Source organism: Eumetopias jubatus, unplaced genomic scaffold (genome assembly GCF_037043125.1).
Source record: "Eumetopias jubatus isolate StellerSeaLion01/CBP00866 unplaced genomic scaffold, mEumJub1_p1.0 scaffold_1, whole genome shotgun sequence".
NCBI classification, from domain to species: domain Eukaryota; kingdom Metazoa; phylum Chordata; class Mammalia; order Carnivora; family Otariidae; genus Eumetopias; species Eumetopias jubatus.
In genome coordinates this window covers 81,514,899-81,538,309 of record NW_028274807.1, presented here as the reverse complement: position 1 = coordinate 81,538,309, position 23,411 = coordinate 81,514,899, and the positions used below count along the sequence as shown (strand labels likewise).

At 51.0% G+C, this 23,411-nt stretch overlaps 1 protein-coding gene and 1 pseudogene across 1 annotated transcript; both read left to right on the top strand.

The window, feature by feature from the left end:
* Positions 1–1,019: 1,019 nt before the first annotated feature.
* LOC114207045 (large ribosomal subunit protein mL40 pseudogene) lies at positions 1,020–1,497 on the top strand (annotated as a pseudogene).
* Positions 1,498–5,924: 4,427 nt separating this feature from the next.
* DVL3 (dishevelled segment polarity protein 3) lies at positions 5,925–22,747 on the top strand. Its single transcript, XM_028100994.2, has 15 exons — positions 5,925–6,338; positions 11,643–11,712; positions 12,243–12,364; positions 12,486–12,595; positions 12,795–12,930; positions 13,117–13,210; positions 13,426–13,495; positions 14,136–14,275; positions 14,443–14,519; positions 14,635–14,702; positions 14,857–15,006; positions 15,772–15,903; positions 16,065–16,232; positions 19,448–19,663; positions 19,763–22,747. Exons 1-15 carry the CDS (start codon positions 6,178–6,180, stop codon positions 20,197–20,199), a joined length of 2,151 nt encoding a protein of 716 aa, XP_027956795.1. The 5' UTR covers positions 5,925–6,177; the 3' UTR covers positions 20,200–22,747.
* The last annotated feature ends 664 nt before the right edge of the window (positions 22,748–23,411 follow it).

Below are 23,411 nucleotides of genomic sequence, written 5' to 3'. Positions count from 1 at the left end.
AGCAATGGGTATCCTAAGAACAGAGGAAGATCCTATGAAATGGGCTTTCCCCTAATATTGAGAGAGTGTTTACGATAAGCATTTTGCTAAATACTTTTCATGTGTTTAGCTAACCTTCACAGTAGTTGATGTAGGTCTTATCCCCATTTTCAGATGAGGAGCCTAACATTCAGAGATGTCCCATAACTGGTCATTGATAGAGCCATGCTGGAGTTTGCCATTTTGCTATATAGTCTCCTTTAACCTCAACTATGAGACATGCCCTTCTGTCTCATCTTTTTTAGCTCTTTGTTATTGTCCTAAAACCCTTACCCTATTGACACTTAAACTGTGGCGAATGTTACTGGTACCGATTGGCCCTCCTGAACATCACAGATAAAATGGTTGCCAATGCTCATTTTATTTGGGTAGAAAGGAGTAAGCTAAGGAAAATGATACTGAATTGTACTCGGGTGTGAGGGGCATTACTAAGTATTTCTAAAGAGGAAAACGCAGGAGCTTAATTTACTTTTCTTATTCAGTAAATCTCAGTTTTTGCTTTTCAGATACAGGACCTAGTGCCTAGAAGGCATATAAAGGTTATGGCATGGACTACTAGGAGCAGTTAAATACAAATAACTTATAGGGCACCTCTGATTTCTACCTAATGGGTGGCAGGGATCAGAGGGTGGCCTATAGAACTTTATAGAAGGAAGAGATTCCTTCCAGTGGAGTAATTAGGGAAGGCTTACAGGATTGTGACACCTGAGTGGCCTAAAAGTAGAAAGGGGTAGAAGGGTGGGGAACGCGGAGCAACGGGAAGGCCGGACCTTTGAGAGGAGCACTGCAGACTGGACCGCCAAGGGGTGCTCGCCTGGAAGCAGGGGGGCGGGTCGACTGCCAGAGGGGCCGTGGCCTTCGTGGCACTGGGAATTTCTGCTCACGCTCTGTGCTCGTGGAGTTGGCTTCTGAGAACATGGCAGACACAGATTAGAGACACCCACCAGCGAGCTTCATTTTTGTCCTGGGGGCTCATTCCCATGAGAGCAGAACCTCTGCAAAAGAAAAAAAAAGGTAGATCCTAAAAAAGACCAAGCAGTATAGGACCGTTTGAAAAAGAGGATCAGACGACTGGAGAAAGCTAGCCAGGAGCTAATTCCCATCGAAGATTTTATCACACCTGTGAGGCTCTTGGATAAAGCAAGACAGCGGCCTCACGTGGAGCTTCCCTTTGAGGAGAGTGAGCAGAGAGCTCTGCTCCTGAGGAAGTGGTCTCTGTACAAGCATCTAGAGCATGAGGAGAGGAACGCCATCAGGTCCATGACGGAGTCCCAGCAGGAAGCTCTGCAGGAGCAGCAACTCCCGTCCCTACATGTGGAGGTCACCAAGCGGGACCCCAATCTGTTCCCCTTTGAAAGAGAAGGGCCAGATTACACGCCACCGATCTCCAACTACCAGCCCACTGAAGGCAGATACCATATCACCAAGGTATACACACAGGTGGAGTTTAAGAGGTAGAGCGGCAGGCACCTGTCCGCAGAACACACTGCCCCTTAGAGCCAGAATGACCAGGGCTCAAGCCTGCTTGTCACAGAGTCAGGCATGCTGTGAATAATATGTTTAATCAAGAAAAAAAAAAAAAAGCAAAGCAAAGGGTTTCCATTTAAATATGGCACATTAAACATGTGGGTTTTTTGCTTTTTCCCAAACCCCATTTAAACGCTAAAGGAATTCTTCAAAAAAGGCCTATAACTCAGTAAGGAAAACCTGAGGTAATATAATGAATGAGAGACATTGACATTTTGAAAAATGAAAAATAAATGAAGGTGAAAGTTGACTGAACAGAATGAGATGGGTTCTGTCTGCTGAGGTGGTTTTTAAGAAAAAGCAAACCCAATGTGCCCTTTTAAACCCAGAAAAGGTGCAGCAAAGAGGATAAGGATTTGTTCCTAACAGGGTGGGGTGGAGAGGAATCAAAGATCTAGAAAAGGCCTCCCAGGTCTCTACCTCATCCAGTTTAGCCAGGTGATTAGCCCTGCTAATCCCGCGAGAAGTGGGAGATTTAGTCTCTGGAGAAATGGTGGGAGGAAATTATCAAAGAAATATTTATGAAGTTTTCCTAAATCCAAAGGTCTTGAGTTTTCAGACTGACAGAGCTCATGAGTGCCCAGTAGAATGAATGAAATTTCAGAACCTTAGGGAAGAGGTACTGGAGCCTCTGGACTCAAGAGCAGACATGGGGACAGGGGTGAGGGGCTAGATTGGAAATGAGGGATAAGTGAAAGTATATGAGGGCTCTGAATATCAGCACATACCAGGCAAAAACAAACTGAAAAACAGGAAAAAAAGAAAGCCTTTAAATATATTTTTTGCTTCTTCAAAACAAAAAGCCATCATCAACCCCACTTGATCACTCTGCAGTGAAACCTGTTAGTTAATAAGCCCTGTATGTGGGGGCTGGCTCAGTCAGTGGAATGTGCGACTCTTGATCTCGGGGTTGTGGGTTCAAGCCCCACTTTGGGTATAGAGATTATTTTAACAAATAAAATCTTTAAAAAACAGAACAAAAAAAGCCCTGTACGTGGACAGCTTCCAACCACCTTTTTAGTATCTTGCTCTTAAATGTGAATAGACCGCCAATGGCCATCGAACATTTGAGGAAACTTCCAGTGTGACAGGTGGGGACCAAAACAAAACTGAAATGAAGGAAACAATGAGAAAGGAGGGAGATTTTTGAAAACCTCAGGGCAGCGGGGAGCTATAATTATTCTTAAAATTCAAAGAAGGAAGATAGTGTGTCTATGAAGAAAGTACTATGAAAAGGGAGAACTGGATAACAAGGTTTTTAGAAATTAAAAATAAGTGAACTATTTCCTAGTGAGAATTGGAGGACTGCAGGCCTGAATAGGATGGAGACTACATCCATCCTTAAGTAGTTGAATTTTGAATTGTGAACATTTTACCTATCCAATTGGATAGGGGAAAGATTGGAAATGTGAAGAAAAGCTCCCAAAAAAGGTGCGGTCACTTAAAAATAAAAGGGAATGGATGATAAAGGAGGGAAAAAAATAAGGATCAATCTAGAAGCTCCAACATCTAACAGGAGTTATAAAAAACAGGGAAAATGGTAGTGATGTTATTAAGTAATTCAAGGAAATATTGTTGAATTTCTAGATGGAAAGGGCTCACCAAGTGCCTAGCACAGTAAATTAGCACCAAGACATATCACCATGAAATTTTAGAATCCCAGGAAGCCTAGGTGGCTTAGTCGGAGGTTAAGCGTCTGCCTTTGGCTCAGGTTGTGATCCCAGGGTCCTGGGATGGAGTCTGAGTCCCACATCGAGTCCTGCATTGGGTTCCTTGCTTGGAGGGGAGCCTGCTGCTCTCCCTGCTTGTGCTCTCTCTCTCTGTCTGACAAATAAATAAAATCTTTAAAATAATAAATAAATAAATAAAATCTTTAAAAAATTTTTCAGAACCCCAGGAATAAAAAGAACTTCCTAAAGACTTCCAGAGAGAGTAAAAACAAGTCATGTGCAAAGCCTTAGGAAAAATAGAGCTCAAACTGACTGCTTAATAGCAACACTGGATGCTGGAAGACAATGTAGTGATACCTTCAAAATTCTGAAGGAAAGTTACTTTCAATCATATTTTCAGATTTGCAAGTTCTTGAAAAGCGTTTTATTTCCCATGCTTTCAAAGTAAGCCACCAAAGTGTGTGCTTTACCAAAGCAAAGGAGTAAAATATCCAGGAAATGGGGACCCAACAGGGAGGAGAGGTAAAGGGAATTCTGAGGATGATGCAGAGAAGTTCCAGGATGACAGTCGTGCATAGGCTGAGACAGCCAATAGTGCAGACCAGAGCAAGAGAATGGAAGGCTCCAAGGGGAAAAAAATGGTTGGATTATCTAATATATTTGACAGTGTAAACAAAATATGCATTGAGAAACTATTAGATTATATGGTAAGACTTAATGGTAGATATACTATTTTAAAAAGCAAATGCAAAAGTAAAGCAATGACTAATGCCAGGAGAAACAAAAAGTTGTAAAAAGGAAGCATTTACTCATAGGCAAAATGTCAATGCTAAAAACTATATTGACTTAACCAAAAAGTATGATTTCACTATTTTAAGAGGTTAGGGGGAGGTGAAGAAAGATAAATCCATCAATCAAATTTGGAAATAAATAAGCAATGTCCAGAATGCATAAATCGGTAACTAGTATGAGGTTTAAAAATATCTATGTACTGGGTTGGGGTGGAAAATGGGACAGAGAACTGCTGTTAAGAGCTTTCTTAACATGCACATATATTTAATTTAAAAAGTGAAGAGAAGGGTATGAAATGAAAGTTCACAAGGTATGTGCAGGGGCTAGCAAATAGGTTGATTTGCTGAAGTAAAAAATTTAGCCAGGATATAATGAAAAAATAGCTGTAGAGGTAGGTAGTTTCGATTATGGAGAGTTTTGAATACCGTACTAAGAATATTTGGAAAGCACTGGGGAATGTGGAGAGATTTCTGAGCAGAAGAGTCTGTGGAAGTGGTACTTTGAAAATGCTAATTTGGCAACAGTGTACAAAATGGAGTGGGAGGAGCCCATACTTGTTCCTGTGGCCTTAAAGGACCTATGTCTACCTCTCCAGCCTCATTCTACCACTATCACTATAGTCACAATGGCCTTCTTGTTCCTCAAATTGGGAGAGTTTATTCCTGCCTTGAGCCTTTATACCTGGCTGTGCCCTTTGCCTGGAATGCCTTTCCCCCCACACCGGACCTTCTAGCTGCTGCTTTTTCCATTCTGTCTTCGCTCAAATGGAAGAGTCTTTCTCTAACCACCCATGGCTCTCTTGTCCCTTTTACTACCACATCACTCCATTTTATCTTTTTCTTAGCATTTGTCCCTGGGAAGTTATTTATTACCAGCTGGTGTGACGCCTTTCAGATGAATGAAAGTCCTGACTGAGGGCAGCCTTAACTGTCTTGTTTTCACTTTATCCCCTGCGGTGTGCTTTGCACCTTGGTGGGCACCCATTTATTAAATGAATCAAGAGCTAAGAGGTGAAGAGATCTGTCAGGGACCTATTATACCTAGTTCTGGTTTGAGACTTACTGGCCCAGTCATGCACTCATTTTCATCTCATTCTGCATCAGTCCATTTATTAAGCCACGGCTTTGCACCTAGGTATTGTACTGAGGTTATTTTTTTTTAAGATTTTATTTTATTTTATTTTATTTTTATTTTATTTTATTTATTTATTTAGAGAGAGCGAGAGAGCGCGCGCTGGAGCAGAGGGGAGGGGCAGAGGGAGAGGGAGAAGCAGACTCCCAGCGAGCAGTGAGCCTGATGGGACTCCATCCCAGGACCCTGAGACCATGACCTGAGCCGAAGGCAGGCACTTAACCTACTAAGCCACCCGGGTGCCCTGTACTGAGGTTAGAAGAAGGAATCAGAACTCGATTCCGTTCTTCCTCAAGGAACTCAGTTTGGTAGACTCAGTGACAGCAGCTATTCTTTCCAACAGACCCTAAAAGGGCCACATGAACGTCACTTTCCTCCATCGATACCTGGTCAGAACCGCCCCCCCTCTGGGCCGCCCCCCCCACCTCTGGGGACCAAAGTGACCCCAGGCTGCTGAGGAACAGCCGATCCCCCTAGGGTCCAGAGCCAGGACCTTGATGAATCCGCGAACGCGGCCATCCTGGTGAGATCTGCCCTTCCCTGTCTGGGGAGCCTAGGCGACCGCCACCAAGCTCCCCGCAGGCCTGGGAGCGGAGCACAGGCTGCCGAGCTCACCGCGGGGTGTCCGCGGGGCCCGGTAGTGGCCCCAACCATCTGCCGTGAGGCCAGCGCGGCGCGGCGGCGGCCAGGGGCGGAGCTCGCGCCGGGGCGGGGCCGCGCCGGGGTCGGGGGAGGGGAGCGGGCCGAGCCGCAGCGCAGAGCCGGGTAGGGCCGCGGCCACCGGAAGAGTCGCAGTCTCCAGCGGAGCCGGGAGAGTGGGGAGCGGAAGCGGCAGCCGCGGCGGCGGCAGGCGGCGCTGGGACCCGGGAGCGGCCGGAGAACAAGGGAGCTGGCGCCGCGGCCGGCCGCGGAGCTAGGCTGAGCCGCTGGGCCGCGCCGAGGGCCGTCGCCGCCCGAGAGGCCCGGCCCGGCCGCCGGAGCAGGCCGCGCGCGGGCCGCCGGGCCCGAGGCCGGAGCCATGGGCGAGACCAAGATCATCTACCACCTGGACGGGCAGGAGACGCCGTACCTGGTGAAGCTGCCCCTGCCCGCCGAGCGCGTCACCTTGGCGGACTTTAAGGGCGTTCTGCAGCGACCCAGCTATAAGTTCTTCTTCAAGTCTATGGACGACGATTTCGGGTGAGGATGGCCCCCGCCTCACCTCCGGGGGACCCCGGCCCCTCCGGCTTCTCCGGGCCCACTCGGCCAGTTTGGACTCCCCTTGCTACACTGGCTTCTGGCCCTACTCTGGATTCCAGGCGGCGACTTGGGCATTTGGGGGCCCCCTGGCTTTTTCAGAGGCTGGAGTTCTAGCCCCTTTAGGGACTCTCCTTTTACGTCTTGTGGGGGACCTAGCCCCCCTAGTTTTAGGGGGACGTCCAATTCCCCAAGAGCAACCAGAGTTCCAAGTCCCCTTCACCTCCTCAGAGACCAGTGGCCTACATAGACAGACACACCCCCCCCTTCACCCGATTCCAGAGCCAGAGTCCCCAACCTTCCGCCCGCCAAGGGAGCCACCTTTTTAGCAGAGACTTGGGGTGTTTGGCACTTGGCCTTTGCCCTCTCCATCTTTTCAGCTCCCAACTCAGAACCGTATTTGGAGTAGTGCATCCAGGGGCTATGCTGTGGGACTTTGAACTGGGGGGAGGGGGACTTGGGGGGGGCGGTTCAGGGGCCAGGCTGCAAGCTAAGGCCAGCAAGCCTAATGTTTATTTAGCTGTCTCCCCTTCCTTGTGGGGTGTTCAGGATGTTGTCAAGGAATTGGAGTGCCTGACCCCTGAGAAGTCCCCACTGGCCTAGGTGCTGATTTCCCTTCAGAATTGGGGCCTTTTTCCTCCAGATCGTGGCCAAGGGGAGACCTTGGAAAGGGCCTCAGAGCCTGGATGGGAGGGCCAGGAAGAGTCTCTTGGTGTTCTTCATCTTCCTCTGCCTGGCGGGGTCTTCTCCACCCAGCTGCAGGGCTTTGGGCAGGCGGAGTTTGGAAGCAGGGACTTCCCCTTTAAGAGGGGATGGAATGTTGGAGCCGGAAGGTTCTGTAGCAGCTGGCCTGGGAGGGGGAGCCTGGCCCATCCCCTCACACCCCCCCCCCAACTCCCAGGGGACTGGGGGAGGGGGAGGCCCCCAGACTTGCCTGCCCCACACTAACTGGGCACTGGGCCTGGAGGCCTGTGGGGAAGGCCTTCCCGGGCCCTGAAGGCCTAAAGGCTGTCTCTCCAGCCCCAGCCTGAGGCCTGCACTGCTCTTTGGAGCTGAGGCCCCAGAGCTGAATGAGGGGAGACAGTCTCCTCCCTGGTGTTGATGAGTCTGGCTTCTCTTCCAGGACCCCTCCCCTCTTGGCCTGGGAAGCAAGCACCTTCTCTGTCTTCTGCCTAACATGTTTTGCTGTCATCTTACCCCACGGAACTCAGGGTTTGATGAGCCCATGAGAGCCTGTTTGTGAGAGTGCTTTGAACGTGGGATGTGCTATGCAGCTTCTGACCATTCTTGCTTCTTTTGTTGTTCCTACACTGGGGTGGGGTACTCCTGGTGTAGTAATGATTGTCTGGCTTCAGTCCAGATACAGACACCCCTGATTGGAAGATTCTGAAGAGGGATCGATCTGCAAGGGGTGAGAGTGAGGGGGCAGAGGCCTTGGCCTGGTAAGAGAAAAACGGAGTTGGAAGAGACTAAGATGCCACCTCAGGGTATGGGATAGGGGAAATCAGCTAGAGTGCAGTGTGCTGGAGCCTCCCTGGGACCGGATGCCTTGAGGGACTAGGGTAGGCCTGTGTCTCTGCCCTCAACTCACCCCTGAACCCAGTGCGCTTAGCCCCCACCTCCTAAACCTATACCTCTCTGGGCTACCTCCCACTCCCCAAGACTGCTGTCAAACCAGGCCTAACCGCAGTCATAGGAGGGTTCCCATTACATCTGCTCACAGTTGACTTAATATTGTTCTTTAAATCCAGTTCACTCTCTCTTTCTTAGCTTGACCCAATCAGTAATATGAAATCACAGGTCTGATTTTCTACTTGTATTTCTTTCTAAATATGTTAAAAATAAATACTTAACTATTGAATTAAACATTCATTCAGGTGCACCTGAAGCGATCTTGCATACGTTAGTGGTACTTGAACCATCCTTTGCAAAATATTATAGTAGACTGTTTTAACAGGATTGAGAACAAAGCTAAAGGAGGAGATTGATTTTGTTTTTATCCCCAGGAGGATTATTGAGCAGGAGAGGGCTAGAGCTGTCTTGTCACAGAGAACTGGTAGCTGAGAAGTATATATATTTCATTTATTTAACAAACTCTTTTTATGGTATTTCAGTGTGCATGCACTGATCTGAGTGCTTTTCAAATCTTTACTCATTCAATCATCTTAACAGCCTTATGAAATAAGTAGTAATATCCCCAGTTTATAGATGAAGAAATGTTAAGTAACTTACCCGAGGCCACACAGCTAGTAAGTGGCAGAGCTTGATTCTGCATCAGAAATCTGGCTCCAAAGTCTAAGACCTTAATCATACAATTGTAGGTGTTATTATTATCATCACCATTGAACAGATACATCCTCTCTGAGGGAGATGCTGAGCCTTGGCAAACTGTAGAGGTGATAGGGCTGCCACTTATCCTAGCCCCATGAGACTAGGGTCGGGCAGAGGCCAGCGACCTCTGCTGACAGATGGGAGAGTGGGTCAGAGGAGAAAGGCTGCTCTCCAAGCTCACCCTCTGAGGTTCTGGTTTGTGAGGACTGAGGACTCCCCAACTCCCATCTGGTCTCCAGAAGTATTTGTCAAGTTAAATAGGCCAGACCCTCTTAAATTACTTGGGAAATGGAGGAAGAATAAACATTTTCAGCACTGATGGATGCTAGAGTGGCCTTGAGCTGTGGGCGGGAGCAACATGGGAAGTTGGACTACCAACCATGTTGCTCCCTGCTGCATGTCACATTCTGCCCTTCCTCTAGGCCTACCCAGAGCACACTGCTCTTCCCTTTTCTTCCGCAGGTCCAAATTGCCCCATTCTCTGCATTTAGCTTTTAAAGTTATGGCACTTTATCCCATTTATCCTTACACCTACCCAGCTCCTAGCCAGGACCTGACACCTAAGTAATACTCGACAAATGTCTGTCCAGTGAACACATCTGCTGTTCTTATGGTTCTGACCACTTCCCACTTGCCATATACTTGTATGAACTATCCATTGGGCCATAACCTCCAAGGACAAGGCAGGCTCTTGGTCTGGTGCTTCTTGAGGTTTATACAATGGCAAGCACAGGATTTAAAACCCGCTGGGCTCTTAGCAAAGGCTTTTTAATTGAATGAACGATGATGGACAACGAGTGATGTGTAGATTTGTTTGGTCCCCGCCCTTAGAAACTTACACCTAGTTGGAAAGAGTATGGGACCTGCTAAAAATTGACACAGCTAATAACTAGCTTTTATTATAAGCCTACATCATGCCAACACACAAATCACACTTACCAGGATAAGACAAAGGTTTGGAAAAGTTAAGAAACTTCTCTAAGATAGGAGGGCTAACAAATGGCAGAATTAGAACCCAGATGTGTTCAGCTCTGCTTACGGCGTGTGTGCGTGTGTGTTAGTGCTGTGCAACCCTGAGCCATTCATCTCCATGGTGGGAGGGGGAGGTCTGTCTGAGGTCCCCAAGGCTGTTGCTGAAGATCAGCTGATCGTTATGAGTCAGCGGAGCCTTGGCGACCTGTCGGTGACCCCTAGAAAGAGAGGAAACATCTGTAGCATTGGAGCTATGTGGTGGGGCCTGCTCAGGGAGGGAGTGGTGGGGATTCAGCAGCAGTTTCCCACCACAAAGAGACCCTCTCCAGAGCAGGTCAGTCTCTGCCATAAGACCCACATACCCCATTTTCCTTTGAGCCCCAGTTCCCATATTGGACTGCAAGCTTAGGGTACCCTGTGGCCAGCCTGGCTCATGACTCTGAGCTATCTCCATGTCCCTTCTTTTCAGCATGTTCTATCCCTAGGCTTTCTGCCATCGTGGGCTTGACCAGGATGATTAGAGCTGCTTTCCCAGGGTCTTTGTGGGGTTGGAAGTGGTGGAGGAACCAGAGCTGGATGGGAGGGAGAAGGGCAGGCTCGGTCTTCGAACTTGGCTGTGAGTCCAAGAATGTGAGCATCACAAGGAGCCAAGCACGTTCCCGGCTCTGGGCAGAAGCTGCTCCAAGAACAAGGAAGGACTAGGCTTCCCAGCCTCCCTCTCTGCTCACAACCCCAGGCATGTGCCTTTCTCTTGCCCCTGATCACATCTTTCCAGCTCTGTACTCCTGGGGTGTTTGAAACAGTCTGGGTTCCTCAAACTTTCTCATTCCTTTCCCTGGCCCCAAACTGTAATCATGGTCTGACTTCTTACCTTGATGCATCCCCCGAGCCAAATTACATGCCTATACACATCCCACCCCCTCCATGCCCCACATCACTGTCTCCCCCAACAACACCACACACACATCCACATCACCTGTCATGGTATGAGAAAAAAATGTGAAATACCATGGAAAGACCATAGGTTTTGCAGTCAGGCAAGCTTGGGATTGAATTCCAACTCTGACATCTTCCAGCTCTGTGACCTGGGACAAGTTACTAAATGTTTCTCCATTTCTTTACTCATAAAATGAGAATCTTGTCCATACAATGAAGGTGATGTGAAGATTATACACATTCTAATTCTAGGGAGATAAGATGGTATAATAGGTACGAATAAAGGCTAAAGAATCAAGCTGACCAGGATTCAAATTCCAGCTTTTATTAGTGGTGTGACCGTAAGTGAATTTCTGGACTTACTAAGCCTTAGTTTCCCCATCTGTGTCTGTCTTAGCATTGCTGTGAGTATTAAATGAAATGACACAAGCAAAGTGCTTAGCTTAGTGCTTGGCCCATGATACGTGCTCAGTAAATGAGAGCAGTTGGTACTACTATCATAAAGGCAGTGGGGGATGTTCAGTAAATACAGTTTCTCCTTCTCTTTCCTAATATCCTTAAAACTCCTCATCCACACCTCCCAGAAGAATGTCAGGATTCCCAAGAAGGGAAAGACAGAAATAAGGATGTACTTTTTCCTAGTTTAGGGTCAGAGGGAAAGAATAAGTCTAGTCCAGAAGAGCTATGTTGGACTGGGTAAAGCACTCTCACGATTCTAGGGAGTAGCCACATTCATGGGGGACAGCAATTTGTCAGGTGTAATTTGCAGTCACCTGATAACTGAGAGGACACCCCAGGATGGCATCTGGTCTGGGCAGGGCTGGTGTCTTCCTGGTGGTGCTAAAGAGCTGTCCCTAGGTGACCCCCACTCTGCTCCCATCTGAACAGGCTTAGGCTGGTGGCATGATTCCCAGTTTAGGGTGGAGGAGCCCCTGAGTTAGGATTGTGAGGACCCTTCCATTTCCACCCCAGAAAGCTCACTCGGACACCCCCACCCTTTCCCTGCAGAGTGGTGAAGGAGGAGATCTCCGACGACAATGCCAAGCTGCCCTGCTTCAATGGCCGGGTGGTGTCTTGGGTAAGGAGCCCTCCTCAGCCCTCCCTCCTGCGTTCCTGCAGTGGGCTAGACAGAGGAAAAGCATTGCTGAGATTATAGCTGGTGGTTTTATACCTTAATATCTGACTCTCCCCTGAGTTTTCTACCTGAACTCTTTCTCACCCCAGACTCTGTAGCCTTGGTGAAAGATGGGGGGCCGGGGGGAGGTGGAATATGGAGAGAGGGAGGGACCGAAACACTCATCAGAGACACAAATGTCTCCGACGCCCTTTGAGGAACTTTGCCTCAGGTTCCAGCCAACCTCTGCCTTAGACCACTGACCCTTGTTCTCTGCCCCCATCCCACTTCAATAGCTCATGCCTCCCGTCCTCCCATCCACCAGCAGTGAGTCCATTCCTCATCGCAGCTGACCTTGCCCAGTCCTGTCCCTTCTACCTCCATGTCCCCTGCTTCATTCTCCCCAAGTCTGCATGCCCTGCCAGAAGCCAACCATCTGCTATTTCCCTGGTGCCCCCCCGTACCACACTACCCACCCATTCTTTCCCCATCAGTTGGTGTCTGCTGAGGGCTCACACCCAGAGCCAGCTCCCTTCTGTGCTGACAACCCATCAGAACTGCCACCGCCCATGGAGCGCACGGGAGGCATTGGGGACTCCCGGCCCCCATCCTTCCAGTGAGTGTGGCCTGAGGATGGAGCGGGCCCATGGGGGAGGGATGCATCAGCTCAGCCCAGGGCTGGGGGGAGGGAGCCCCCAGCCTGCCACCTCTCCCACCAAGTCCTCTCTTCCCTGCAGCCCTCATGCTGGTGGAGGCAGCCAGGAGAACCTGGACAATGACACAGAGACAGACTCCTTGGTGTCTGCCCAGCGCGAGCGGCCACGCAGGAGGGACGGCCCAGAGCACAGTGCGTCTTCCCTGAACAGACACCTTCCTTCCCCCCCCCACCCACGCCTACCCCCACCGCTTCCATTCAGCTACCCACATCTCTGCCCTTTCCTGAGCTTGGGGTATGCCTGGCCCCAGTGCAGCCCCTAGCCCAGCCCTGTGTCCTCCCTTCCCTCCTGCATTGGCACTGTGAACCCAGCTGCCTCTGTTCCCTGCAGCAACCCGGCTAAATGGAACTGCAAAGGGGGAACGGCGGCGAGAGCCAGGGGGTTATGATAGCTCATCCACCCTTATGAGCAGCGAGTTAGAGACCACCAGCTTCTTTGATTCGGATGAGGATGACTCCACCAGCAGGTGGGGCTTTGGTTTCATTGGTACTGTGGGAGAGGTAACCCTCGAGGAGCCCTGACCCCACCTCCCCCCAAGGATGGTGGGACCCTGGGAGGACTGTGGGCTTTGCATGGGGGACTTGGGCCCTGCGGTGCCTCTTGTGGGGCAGTGCTGGGCCAGCCTGGTGGGGAACGACTGTGGGCCCCCCAGGTTCAGCAGCTCCACAGAGCAGAGCAGCGCCTCACGCCTGATGAGAAGACATAAGCGGCGGCGGAGGAAGCAGAAGGTTTCACGGATTGAGCGGGTACGGGGCCTGAGATGCCAGGGTTGGGTGGGGGCAGACTGTGCCCTGTCCAGGCAGATCCAGGGTGTGTGCTTCCTTAGACCTCCTCCTATGGGGCCAGCATTTGAGCCTTAGAGGGGAGGGGGTGCCGAGGGCTCACCTGGAGGAGGAGCTAGGTGGGAGCAGTTGAGTTGTTGCCAGCCCTCGGTGCTGCTCAGGGCCTCTGTCTATTCCAGTCCTCGTCCTTCAGCAGCATCACGGACTCCACCATGTCACTCAACATCATCACAGTCACTCTCAACATGGGTGAGTCTGGTGAAACAACACTCTTGAGGGCCTACTATATGCCAGACACTGGGCAGACTTGAGGAGTTCAGAGAGGCACAAGATATGTTCCCTGACCCCGAGGAGCTTTCTCTCATAAACATAAACCAGTACATACACTGATCATTTCAGCAGCTCGTGATCAGGGCTATGACAGAGACAAGCACAGAGAGCTGTGGAAGCAGAGGGATGGCATCAGGGAAGGCTTCCTGGAGGAAGTAATTTCTGATTCCTATCCCGCTTCCCTTTTTCAGCCGATGCTTGTTGCTCTCTGATTTCTGCCCTAGGTACTGTCTCTAGGAGATAGCTGGATGTAGTAAAAAGAGCCCCAGCCTTAGAATTTAAGTCTGTGTTTGAATCCTGGCTTTGCCACTTAATGGCTTAGAAAAGGCGCTGAAGCTTTCCAAGGCTCAGTGGCCTCCTTCGTAGGATGGGATGAAGAGACCCTGTGGCAGAGCTAGCAAGGCCTGAAGGGAAGCATGCTTGACCGTGCTGAACACGGGCCTGATTCAGGTTCGATGAATGTTAGTTCCTCCCATCCCTTTCCACCCTTTTCTAATAAGGGGCTCAGAAGTTGGGTGGGAACCTTGTTCCCCTCTTAAGGTTGTATTACTCTCTGTAGAAAAGTACAACTTTCTGGGCATCTCCATTGTGGGCCAAAGCAATGAGCGTGGTGACGGAGGCATCTACATCGGCTCTATCATGAAGGGGGGTGCTGTGGCTGCAGATGGACGCATCGAGCCAGGAGATATGCTGTTACAGGTACCACTGCCCACTGGAGATGGTGGTGTGGATGGGGAGTAGGGAGATAATCCCTGCTCATTTAGAGGCCACTTCTTGGTAGGGGGAAGACCTGATCCACCAAGCTCAGCTTCCCTATCCACCTCCCCAACCCAGCTGCTTATCCCACTTCTGGCCCTCTCTCCCAGGTAAACGAGATCAACTTTGAGAACATGAGTAATGACGACGCAGTCCGGGTACTGCGGGAGATTGTGCACAAACCGGGGTATGGATGGGATGGGACATTGGGAAGGAGGGGGCAGGCATTTCTGGCTGTTAGGCAAGAGGGTTGGTCTGGACTCTGTGCATCCTGCCCTCACTAGGGACACCCTTGCTTTCAGGCCCATCACCCTGACTGTAGCCAAGTGCTGGGACCCAAGTCCACGTGGTTGCTTCACACTGCCCAGGAGTAAGTGGCTGGGCAACTCAGCCCTAAAGCTGGTGCTTGGCACACGTGAACCCTGTCTCTCCTTCCTTCTGTGTTGCCCTGAACCCTCATACCTACCCTGTGGGGCCTGCCAGTGGGCAGCGTGGGCAGCCCCTGACTCTCATCCTCCCTGCAGGCGAGCCCATCCGTCCCATTGACCCTGCAGCCTGGGTCTCCCACACTGCAGCCATGACCGGCACCTTCCCTGCCTATGGCATGAGCCCCTCCCTGAGCACCATCACCTCCACCAGCTCCTCCATCACCAGCTCCATCCCTGACACAGAGCGTGAGTGTCCAACCCTGCCCCCGAGGCCCAGCAGACGAGGCCAGGTGGGAGGGACTAATGAAGGCCCACATGGAGACTCTTGCTTAAAAGCCAGAGGGGGCTGGAGAGGGGGCTGAGTTCATTCCAGCTACCTCACACTGCAGCTTCCCAGAGTGGACACCCAACCCTCACAAAACAGTGTTTGCCTCTGAACCTGTATTGAGCACCCCGCGAGCCTCAGTTTCCTCTAGTAAAATGGGACTAATGATACGCACTCTACCAGGTCCCGGGGTGAGGGAGGGGGTTTTAACAAGAGGGTGTAAGTGAAGCCTCGATCCCAGTATGTGGCATAAAGTAAGCACTCAGCAAATGACTGCCATTTTTATTATAACACACGTATTATACACTTTGCTAAGCACCTTCATTTATATTATTTAATTCTCTCTTCAAATACCCTTGCAAAATATGGGGTGCCTGGGTGGCTCAGTTGGTTAAGCGTTGGACTTTTGATCTCCACTCAGGTCTTGATCTCAGAGTTGTGAGTTCAAGCCCTGTGTTGGGCTCCACATTGGGCATGGAGCCTACTTTAAAAAACAAACAAGCAAATCCTTGCAAAATAAATATTGAAGTCCCTATTTTTACAGAGGAGGAAACTAAGTGTCCTAGAAGTCAATAATGTGTCCACCATTGGTCCATAGTTATTGGGTGATAGAGCTGCAGTGCCAGCTCCTCTCCACCTAACTCTGTAGCCCCTTTCTGCCTCACCATTCTGCCTCCCACCCCCAGGCCTAGACGACTTCCACCTGTCCATCCACAGTGACATGGCTGCCATTGTCAAAGCCATGGCCTCCCCTGAATCTGGGCTGGAGGTCCGAGACCGCATGTGGCTCAAGATTACCATCCCTAACGCTTTCATCGGTGAGAGGGCCCCATGGTGGGATGAAGGGCGGGGTGGGGGCTGAAGATCTCCCTTGGGCCACTCCTTGGAGCTGGCACCAGCCCCAGCCTTGTGGCTTCTGTGAGGTCAGATGAGCCCAAGTCAGGTGGGCCTCCCAATCAAGTGGCGGCCTTGCCCCCAGGCTCGGATGTGGTGGACTGGCTATACCACAACGTGGAAGGCTTCACTGACCGGAGGGAGGCCCGCAAGTATGCCAGCAACCTGCTGAAAGCCGGCTTCATCCGCCACACCGTCAACAAGATCACCTTCTCTGAGCAGTGCTACTACATCTTCGGTGACCTCTGTGGCAGTATGTGCCTCCCCCACCTCCTTGCTCTGTCTCCTGGCTGGGAGTGGGGAGGGGCCCAGGGATGTGGCAGCAGACCCCAGGGAGCCCACATGAGGCGTGAGCAGGCAGCCAAGGTGGGGGCCCAGCTTGAGGCCTGACACGGGCCTCCCTCTCTAGTCGAAGCAGATCCCAGTCAGGCCTTTTCACCTGTCTGCATCCCCGTCTTGGGCCTGGCATTTTCTAAGTGCCTCCTCTGTTTCTGGCACCATGCTGGTTGTTTCTTTCTTTCTTTTTAGATTTTATTTATTTATTTGACAGAGAGAGACACAGCGAGAGAGGGAACAGAAGCAGGGGGAGTGGGAGAGGGAGAAGCAGGCCTTCCGTGGAGCAGGGAGCCCGATGCAGGGCTTGATCCCAGGACCCTGGGACCATGACCTGAGCTGAAGGCAGACGCTTAACCGACTGAGCCACCCAGGCGCCCTGTGCTGGTTGTTTCTAAGCATCATCTCACTCTCACTCAGTCCTCACAACCCCGCCTCCTCACCTTTGGGGAGATGGATCACTGTCCCTATTTCAGCTGAGGATACTGAGACTTAATAGTCCACCCATTCTCACAGTCAGACACAGAGGAGTTAGGCCTTGGGTCCAGGTCTTTTTGGCTCCAGAGTCCTTTTTCTTACTGCCGTTTGGAGCTGCCTAGGTGTGTGGTGTTGCAGAAACATTATCTTAGCAAGATCAAAGATCCTACCGTTGGCCCCTGATCACCCTCCCAGCACCAAGCAGGTTCCACCAAGGCAGGACCTGGGGCTGGCTTGAGCCCCCAAGTCCCCAGCCTCCTCAGACCCTTGAGGGTGGGCTGGGCCTTGGGATGAAACTGAAAAAAAACCGTCAGGGCCAGCTTGTAGAGGACTCTGCAAGCTGCCCCAAGCTTGACTTGATCCCGAGAGAGTGCAAAGCCAATGAGGGTTTTTAAGGAGGAAAGGTCTGCAGGGAACCCCCCCTTCTCCTCCTGAGCAGGTAGACAGCCCTTGGGAAGGATGGGGAGTCCTCAAAACAGGACAGCATTGCTCAGGGCCGGGAGCAGAGGCCCACTCCCAGCAGCCGCCTCTGCCTCAGGGAGCCTTGTGTCATCCCAGTGGTGCTTGCTGGCTGAAGTCCAAAAATTGACTTAAAATGCTTCAGGTTAGGTTCTAGGACTAGAAAGGCTGTTGCTTCAGAGCACAAGGTCGTGATGGAGGGTGACAGGTGCCTAGGGCTTTGGAGTTGGACAGTTCTGAGTTCAAATCCTAGCTCCGCCCTCACTGTGTAAACATGAGTAAGTGACAGCCTCTTGTTGCCTCAATTTCTTGATCTATAAGTTGGAGGTAATAGTAGAACCTATCTCAGAGCTTTTTAGAGGTTTAAGACAGTGTGTATAATGCTTTTAGCACCATGTTTGGCCCACAGTAAGTGCTTTAAAAAATTCTCCATTCATAAATTTAATTGATTCTAAGGTGAACATTTCTTTCACATTTTGATATCTCTGAAATTGGAGTGCATCTTATAATTCATGGCTTCTTAGACTCAATCCTGTGTGGTAATTATTATCATCATTAGAAGAAGTCAGCCCTGGCCCTGAACCTCCAGGGACCCCTAAAGCTTCTCAAGACAGGTGTGGTTTTTGCTCAAGAGATACTCTTCTATCCCTGGGGCCTCCTGGGTCTTCTATCCATGCACCAAGGCCCCCCAGAGGCCCAGCTCAGGGATATGCTGACAGATAGGTCTTTTTCTTCTCACTGGCCAAGGTCTCCTCAGCCTCCTCAGCAGGCTCAAAGGAAAGAATTGAGGACCCCAATTCTTTGGGAGATCCCCAGGAGCCCACAATCACTCCCCTCAGGACAACAGCTCGGAGGCTGAAATAGTCACCAGCTCTTGGGGCATGAGCCAAGGCAGCCCCCTGTTCCTCACCACCACCCCCACCCCCATGCTAGCTGCAGGCCTTGAAAAGTTGATGGCTTAGCTGGTAGACTCCACAGACTGCCTCCGCCCTCTCAGATCCTCCTCTCCTGACCTCTTCTTCCCTGGAAGGTTGGGCTGGCTTACTTAAGGAGTTGGAACAAAGGGCTCCATCTGTATCCAGCAGCTGGCCCGTAGGGCAATTCCAGCTGTGTCAGAGCTCTGGGACCTGGTATGATGACGTGTGAGCAAGGGGTGTCCCAGGCAGGTAACACTTCTGGTGGCCCCTTTCAAGTAGTTCCAACATTGGTGGGGGCAGCCTTGCCCTTAAGGAGTGAACAATTTACTGTGGGAGCCAGAGTCATGAAACAAGTAATGTTAATACTGTGAAGAATGAGGCCTGGCTGGGAATGGGGTGGAGGGCACAGAGGAGGCATCTAAGTTGTTCTCTTTCTGAGCTCTTTCCACCTTCCCCAGCAGCACCAGAAAATCCATCTGGACCACTAGCCTTCTGTATGGGGAGGCTCTGAAAGGCCTATGTTTGTTCTGGCCTATAATGGGTATTTTTTTTAGTCCTAGATGAAGGGAGAGGGCAAAAATTCACCTAAATTTCCCCAAACTGCTCCCTACTCTTTACTAATGACTCACTTGGAAAGATAAGAAAGTAAGCAACTCCTAGCTTCTGCTCTGGCTACAATTTGGATTGACCTCAGGTGGGTCATTTAACCTCTCTGGACTTCACTTTCCTCATCTGGAAAAAATGTGACTAATGCCCTCTTCATAGGATGGTGGTAACATTTGCATGAGGTGAAGGGCTTTGTATCGTGTCTAATGACTTGCAGGTTTGCAATACCTGTCTGCTATTTCAGCTTCCCACACTCCCCCCAAGTGAACAGAGGAGAATATTGCCCATTTAAGACTTGTGCTCCTTCTTCCAGTTTACTGAGGAAGGAGGAGAAACTGTCAAACCCTTGGAAGGGGGCCTTCCTGGGCCTAGGAGTTGGGTGTCAGGGTTGGGCATTGAGCATCTGAAGGTGGGGCTTAGGGCCTTCCTGAGGGGTTTTCCTTGGTGCTGTGTCTGCAGGGTCTCCCTCTCCACTATCTCAGGTAGGTGGCAGAGGGGGTCTGAAGAAGTGAGAGATCTCTGACCTATGCCTCCACTCATTTGGGGGATAAACTACCACTGCTGTTAGGTGTCATCACAGATGTACCACCCGACCTAGACCGGGGACCTCTCTCTCCTGACCTAGGGGTGTGGGGGCATGGGATAGACCCAGCTCATCTGGCCTTCCCCCCCACAGACATGGCCAACTTGTCCCTCCATGATCACGACGGTTCCAGTGGCGCCTCTGACCAGGACACGCTGGCCCCTTTGCCGCACCCAGGGGCCGCCCCTTGGCCCATGGCTTTCCCTTACCAGTACCCGCCGCCCCCACACCCCTACAACCCGCACCCAGGCTTCCCAGAGCTGGGGTACAGCTATGGTGGGGGCAGCGCCAGCAGTCAGCACAGTGAAGGTAAGGTGGAGGGGGGCGGTGGTGGGGGCACAGGCGAACCCCAAGCTGCTTCTGCAAGCTCTGAGCGTCGCCCGCCCTGGGCTTGCCTGTCCCCTGCAGGCAGCCGGAGCAGTGGCTCCAACCGTAGCGGCAGTGACCGGCGGAAGGAGAAGGACCCGAAGGCGGGGGACTCGAAGTCGGGCGGCAGCGGCAGCGAGTCGGACCACACAACTCGCAGCAGCCTGCGTGGGCCGCGGGAAAGGGCGCCCAGCGAGCGCTCGGGGCCTGCCGCCAGCGAGCATAGCCACCGCAGCCACCACTCCATGGCCGGCAGCCTGCGCAGCCATCACACGCACCCGAGCTACGGCCCCCCTGGCGTGCCCCCTCTCTACGGTCCCCCCATGCTGATGATGCCCCCACCGCCCGCGGCCATGGGGCCCCCAGGAGCCCCCCCGGGCCGCGACCTGGCCTCTGTGCCCCCTGAACTGACAGCCAGCAGACAGTCCTTCCGCATGGCCATGGGAAACCCCAGTGAGTTCTTTGTGGATGTGATGTGAACAGGGCCCCTCCCCCACTCGCATCCCACTCCCGCACCCGGGCGGCTGCGTCCCTCTCTCCATCCGTCCGTCTTTTTTACTTTGTCTGGTACCTGAAAGGGAAATAAATTGAACTAAATTCAGGCGCGCTAACCTCGCTGGGCGCAGCGAGGGCGGGGTGCACCCACCGATCGCCACTGCGGCCCCTAACCTGCCACCGGCCCTAGCTTGCCCCTCTGTCCACTAACCGCTGCGTAGGCCTTCCCAGGATCCTTCATGTTACTGGGACCCGACTTGCTGGTGCTGCTCCTTATTCCCCACACACACTTAAGGAGTTGAACCCAGCGGTGCCCTTGAGGGCCTGCTCACCCCTTTAGCCCCACCTTCCCCCCCCCCGCCCCGCCACCGGTACCCCCGCAGCAACCTTGCACCGTTCATTTCAGCTACATCAGCCCTCCATTAACCGCATCCCCTTGAGCATGTGTGCCAGTCTCTTAACTTTTCCCCCACAATACTGACACCAAAAAATACTTGCTTCAGCTGCCCCTGCTCCTAACTGCCCCCGCCCCACCTTGGGGGGGGGGTGCTGCCTCAGTCCTGCAACCTAGAGCTGTAGTCACTTCCAATAACCATCCAAGCTATCTCAGCCTGTGCCCACCTTTACTAGAAGCCCGAAGGGCCCCCTCAGTTGCCTGAGCTGCTAGTGGCTTCTGGGAAGCATATCTGCTCTACCCCTACATCTATACTCCCATGCCTGCCCTGTGTGCTGGTTCCTTCAGACCCCTAACCCTACTAACCACCAGGCTCATCTCACCTCTGGGCCTGAAACATTTCTTTTCTTTCTTTTTTCTTCCCTCAATTTTTCCTGGGCCTGGAGCAGCCAAGAATTTCGGGCTGTTTGACTTTCTGTGAGCCCCCAGCAAGGGGAGGCCCAGCCTCCGAGGAGACCAGGAACCCTGCTTCAGCAGCCCCTCAGGGCTTCCCAAGGATGTTCAGCTCCCACACCCTCACTTCAACATGTTGAGTCACTAGGCTTTTGTGGGGGGCTCCAGCCTCTCACCCATGTATGAGACTCTGTTCCCCTTTCCAGAGAGTGCCCCATCCCTTTCTCTCCTCTGTTTCTCTCTCTCTCTCTCTCTCTCACACACACACACACACACACACACACACACACACGTACCTATGCCAAGTTCACTTAAGCCTCAGGGCTGGTCCCTACCCAGAGGGCTGGACCTTCTCTCCCAGGTTGTAGGGCTGGTTCCCTGACTTCCCTCTCCCCTTCCTTATAGCCCTCAAGCCTCCCACACGTCCCCATCATCTTCCTACTGGATAAACTTCGTAAGCTGGGTCTCAGGTTAGGCTCAGCAGAGGACACCCCAAGCAACTGGCAGGTTGTCCTCACCCTGCCGCTTACCCCACACGCCCTTCCCTGATTTCATAATCACCATGATGCCCCAGAGAAAGGTTGGGCAGGAGGACTTCTGGGACTCCTACTAAAGTGCCAGGTTTTATTTTTTTTACCTTATTCTCCAGTTTAAGCAAATTATGACTTTCTCTTTAAACCTCTTCTATAAATTCTCCTGGCTTACCTCTCTCCATATTTTTAGGACTGGGGTGTCAAGAGTGGGATTAAGTCTTAAGCTCCAGGCTTTGGGGCAAACCAGGGTAGGGACATTTTGGCGTTCATTCATTTAACCAAGACCTCCTGGGGTTTTTGGTGACTAAGGGCTGTGTTGGAAGCATGACTCAGTCTTGCCTGCCTTCTAGGAGTTCTAGGTTTGCTTCCAACCCAGGCCATGGCTTTCTCTAGCCACCACTACAGGGCTGCCTCCTATACTTTTCCTTTCCTGACTCTGCCATGTTCAACTCCCTTGAGAATTCCTCCACTATTGCTCATGCCTTCAGTGTTGGTGCTCCCAGTGTTCCATCTTTGGTTCACTTCTCTTTCCTCTATGTTTACTCCTCAAATGATGTTATCTATCCTGATGTCCTCAGTTGACACTGATATGCTGGTGATTCTAAAACACATATCTCCAGCCACAATTTCCCTCCAAATTTTAGATCTGTATTACCACCCCCTGGACATCACCATGGACATATACATATGGACTCAACTCATTTCCCCCATCAAGTGTGTTCCTCCTGAATTCCAATCCTGGTTATTTTTATCACACTCTACATAGGCACACCAGCTAGTAACATTTATGGGCTTAAATTCCTCCCCATATCTTACTAGTCAGCATATCATATCCATTCCACTCCAACGATCTTTCTTGAATATGGTCCTTTCTCTCCCCCCTGCCTCTACTCTAACTCACAGGAGCATGGGATTTGGAGTCAGGTTGTTCTGGGTTTGAATCCCAGCTCTACTACTTTTTGGTTTTGTGATAAGAGAGTTATTTAATCTCTCTGAGCCTCAGTTCCCTTATATGTAAAATGATGATAATAATACCTACCTCACAGGGTTGTTGTGAGGATTTAAATTAGATAATGTACGAAAAGTGCCTAGCACAGTGCCTGGCACACAGTAGAATAGGTGCTCAATAAATGGTAGCTATTATTATTATTATTATTATTATTATTATTATACTCTAAATGGTAGGATATTACTGAAGATAAAGCTTTTGGAAAGGTAGCAGTGAAGCCTTGAGTGCTGGTTCAAGAATTAGAAATGCCTATATTCGGTCACTTATTGGATTCACACTGTGGCCACCGTTTGAGGGAGACTAGATCTTCATCCTGCCACGTCCTGGCTTGTAGCAGGAGGATGCTGGAACAGTAGGGTTTGCAACCAGGTTTGCCCCTTTTTATCCTTCCTCCCATGATGGGCTCAGCAGCAGTGAAGGCAGCAGGGCATCTCTCCCTACAGAAAGAGAAGAGCTAACAGATTTTCTTTAGGTCCTGCAAGAGGAAGTAGGCGTTTCATGTCTGAGGGTTTGCTGTCTCTTCTCAGCTTGGATGTGAAGATTAACTCTGTTCATCAGAGAGGGGATTTCAAATTCCATGTCCAGTTAAATTAAACTTGCCAACGGTTTTTTAAGCAACATATATGCTTTCACTAGAAGGCACACAGGTCCTTGGCTTGAGAGGTCACATACGTATGTATAGCCGGGATAAAACAGACATTCTTGAAAAGCTTTGGTTAGTTTCTTACAAGTATTTGCCTCCTTGCTCCCTGCCCTTTTACTTGGGTCTTGATCCCTGGGAAAAGGCTCATGTCTGGAACAAATATT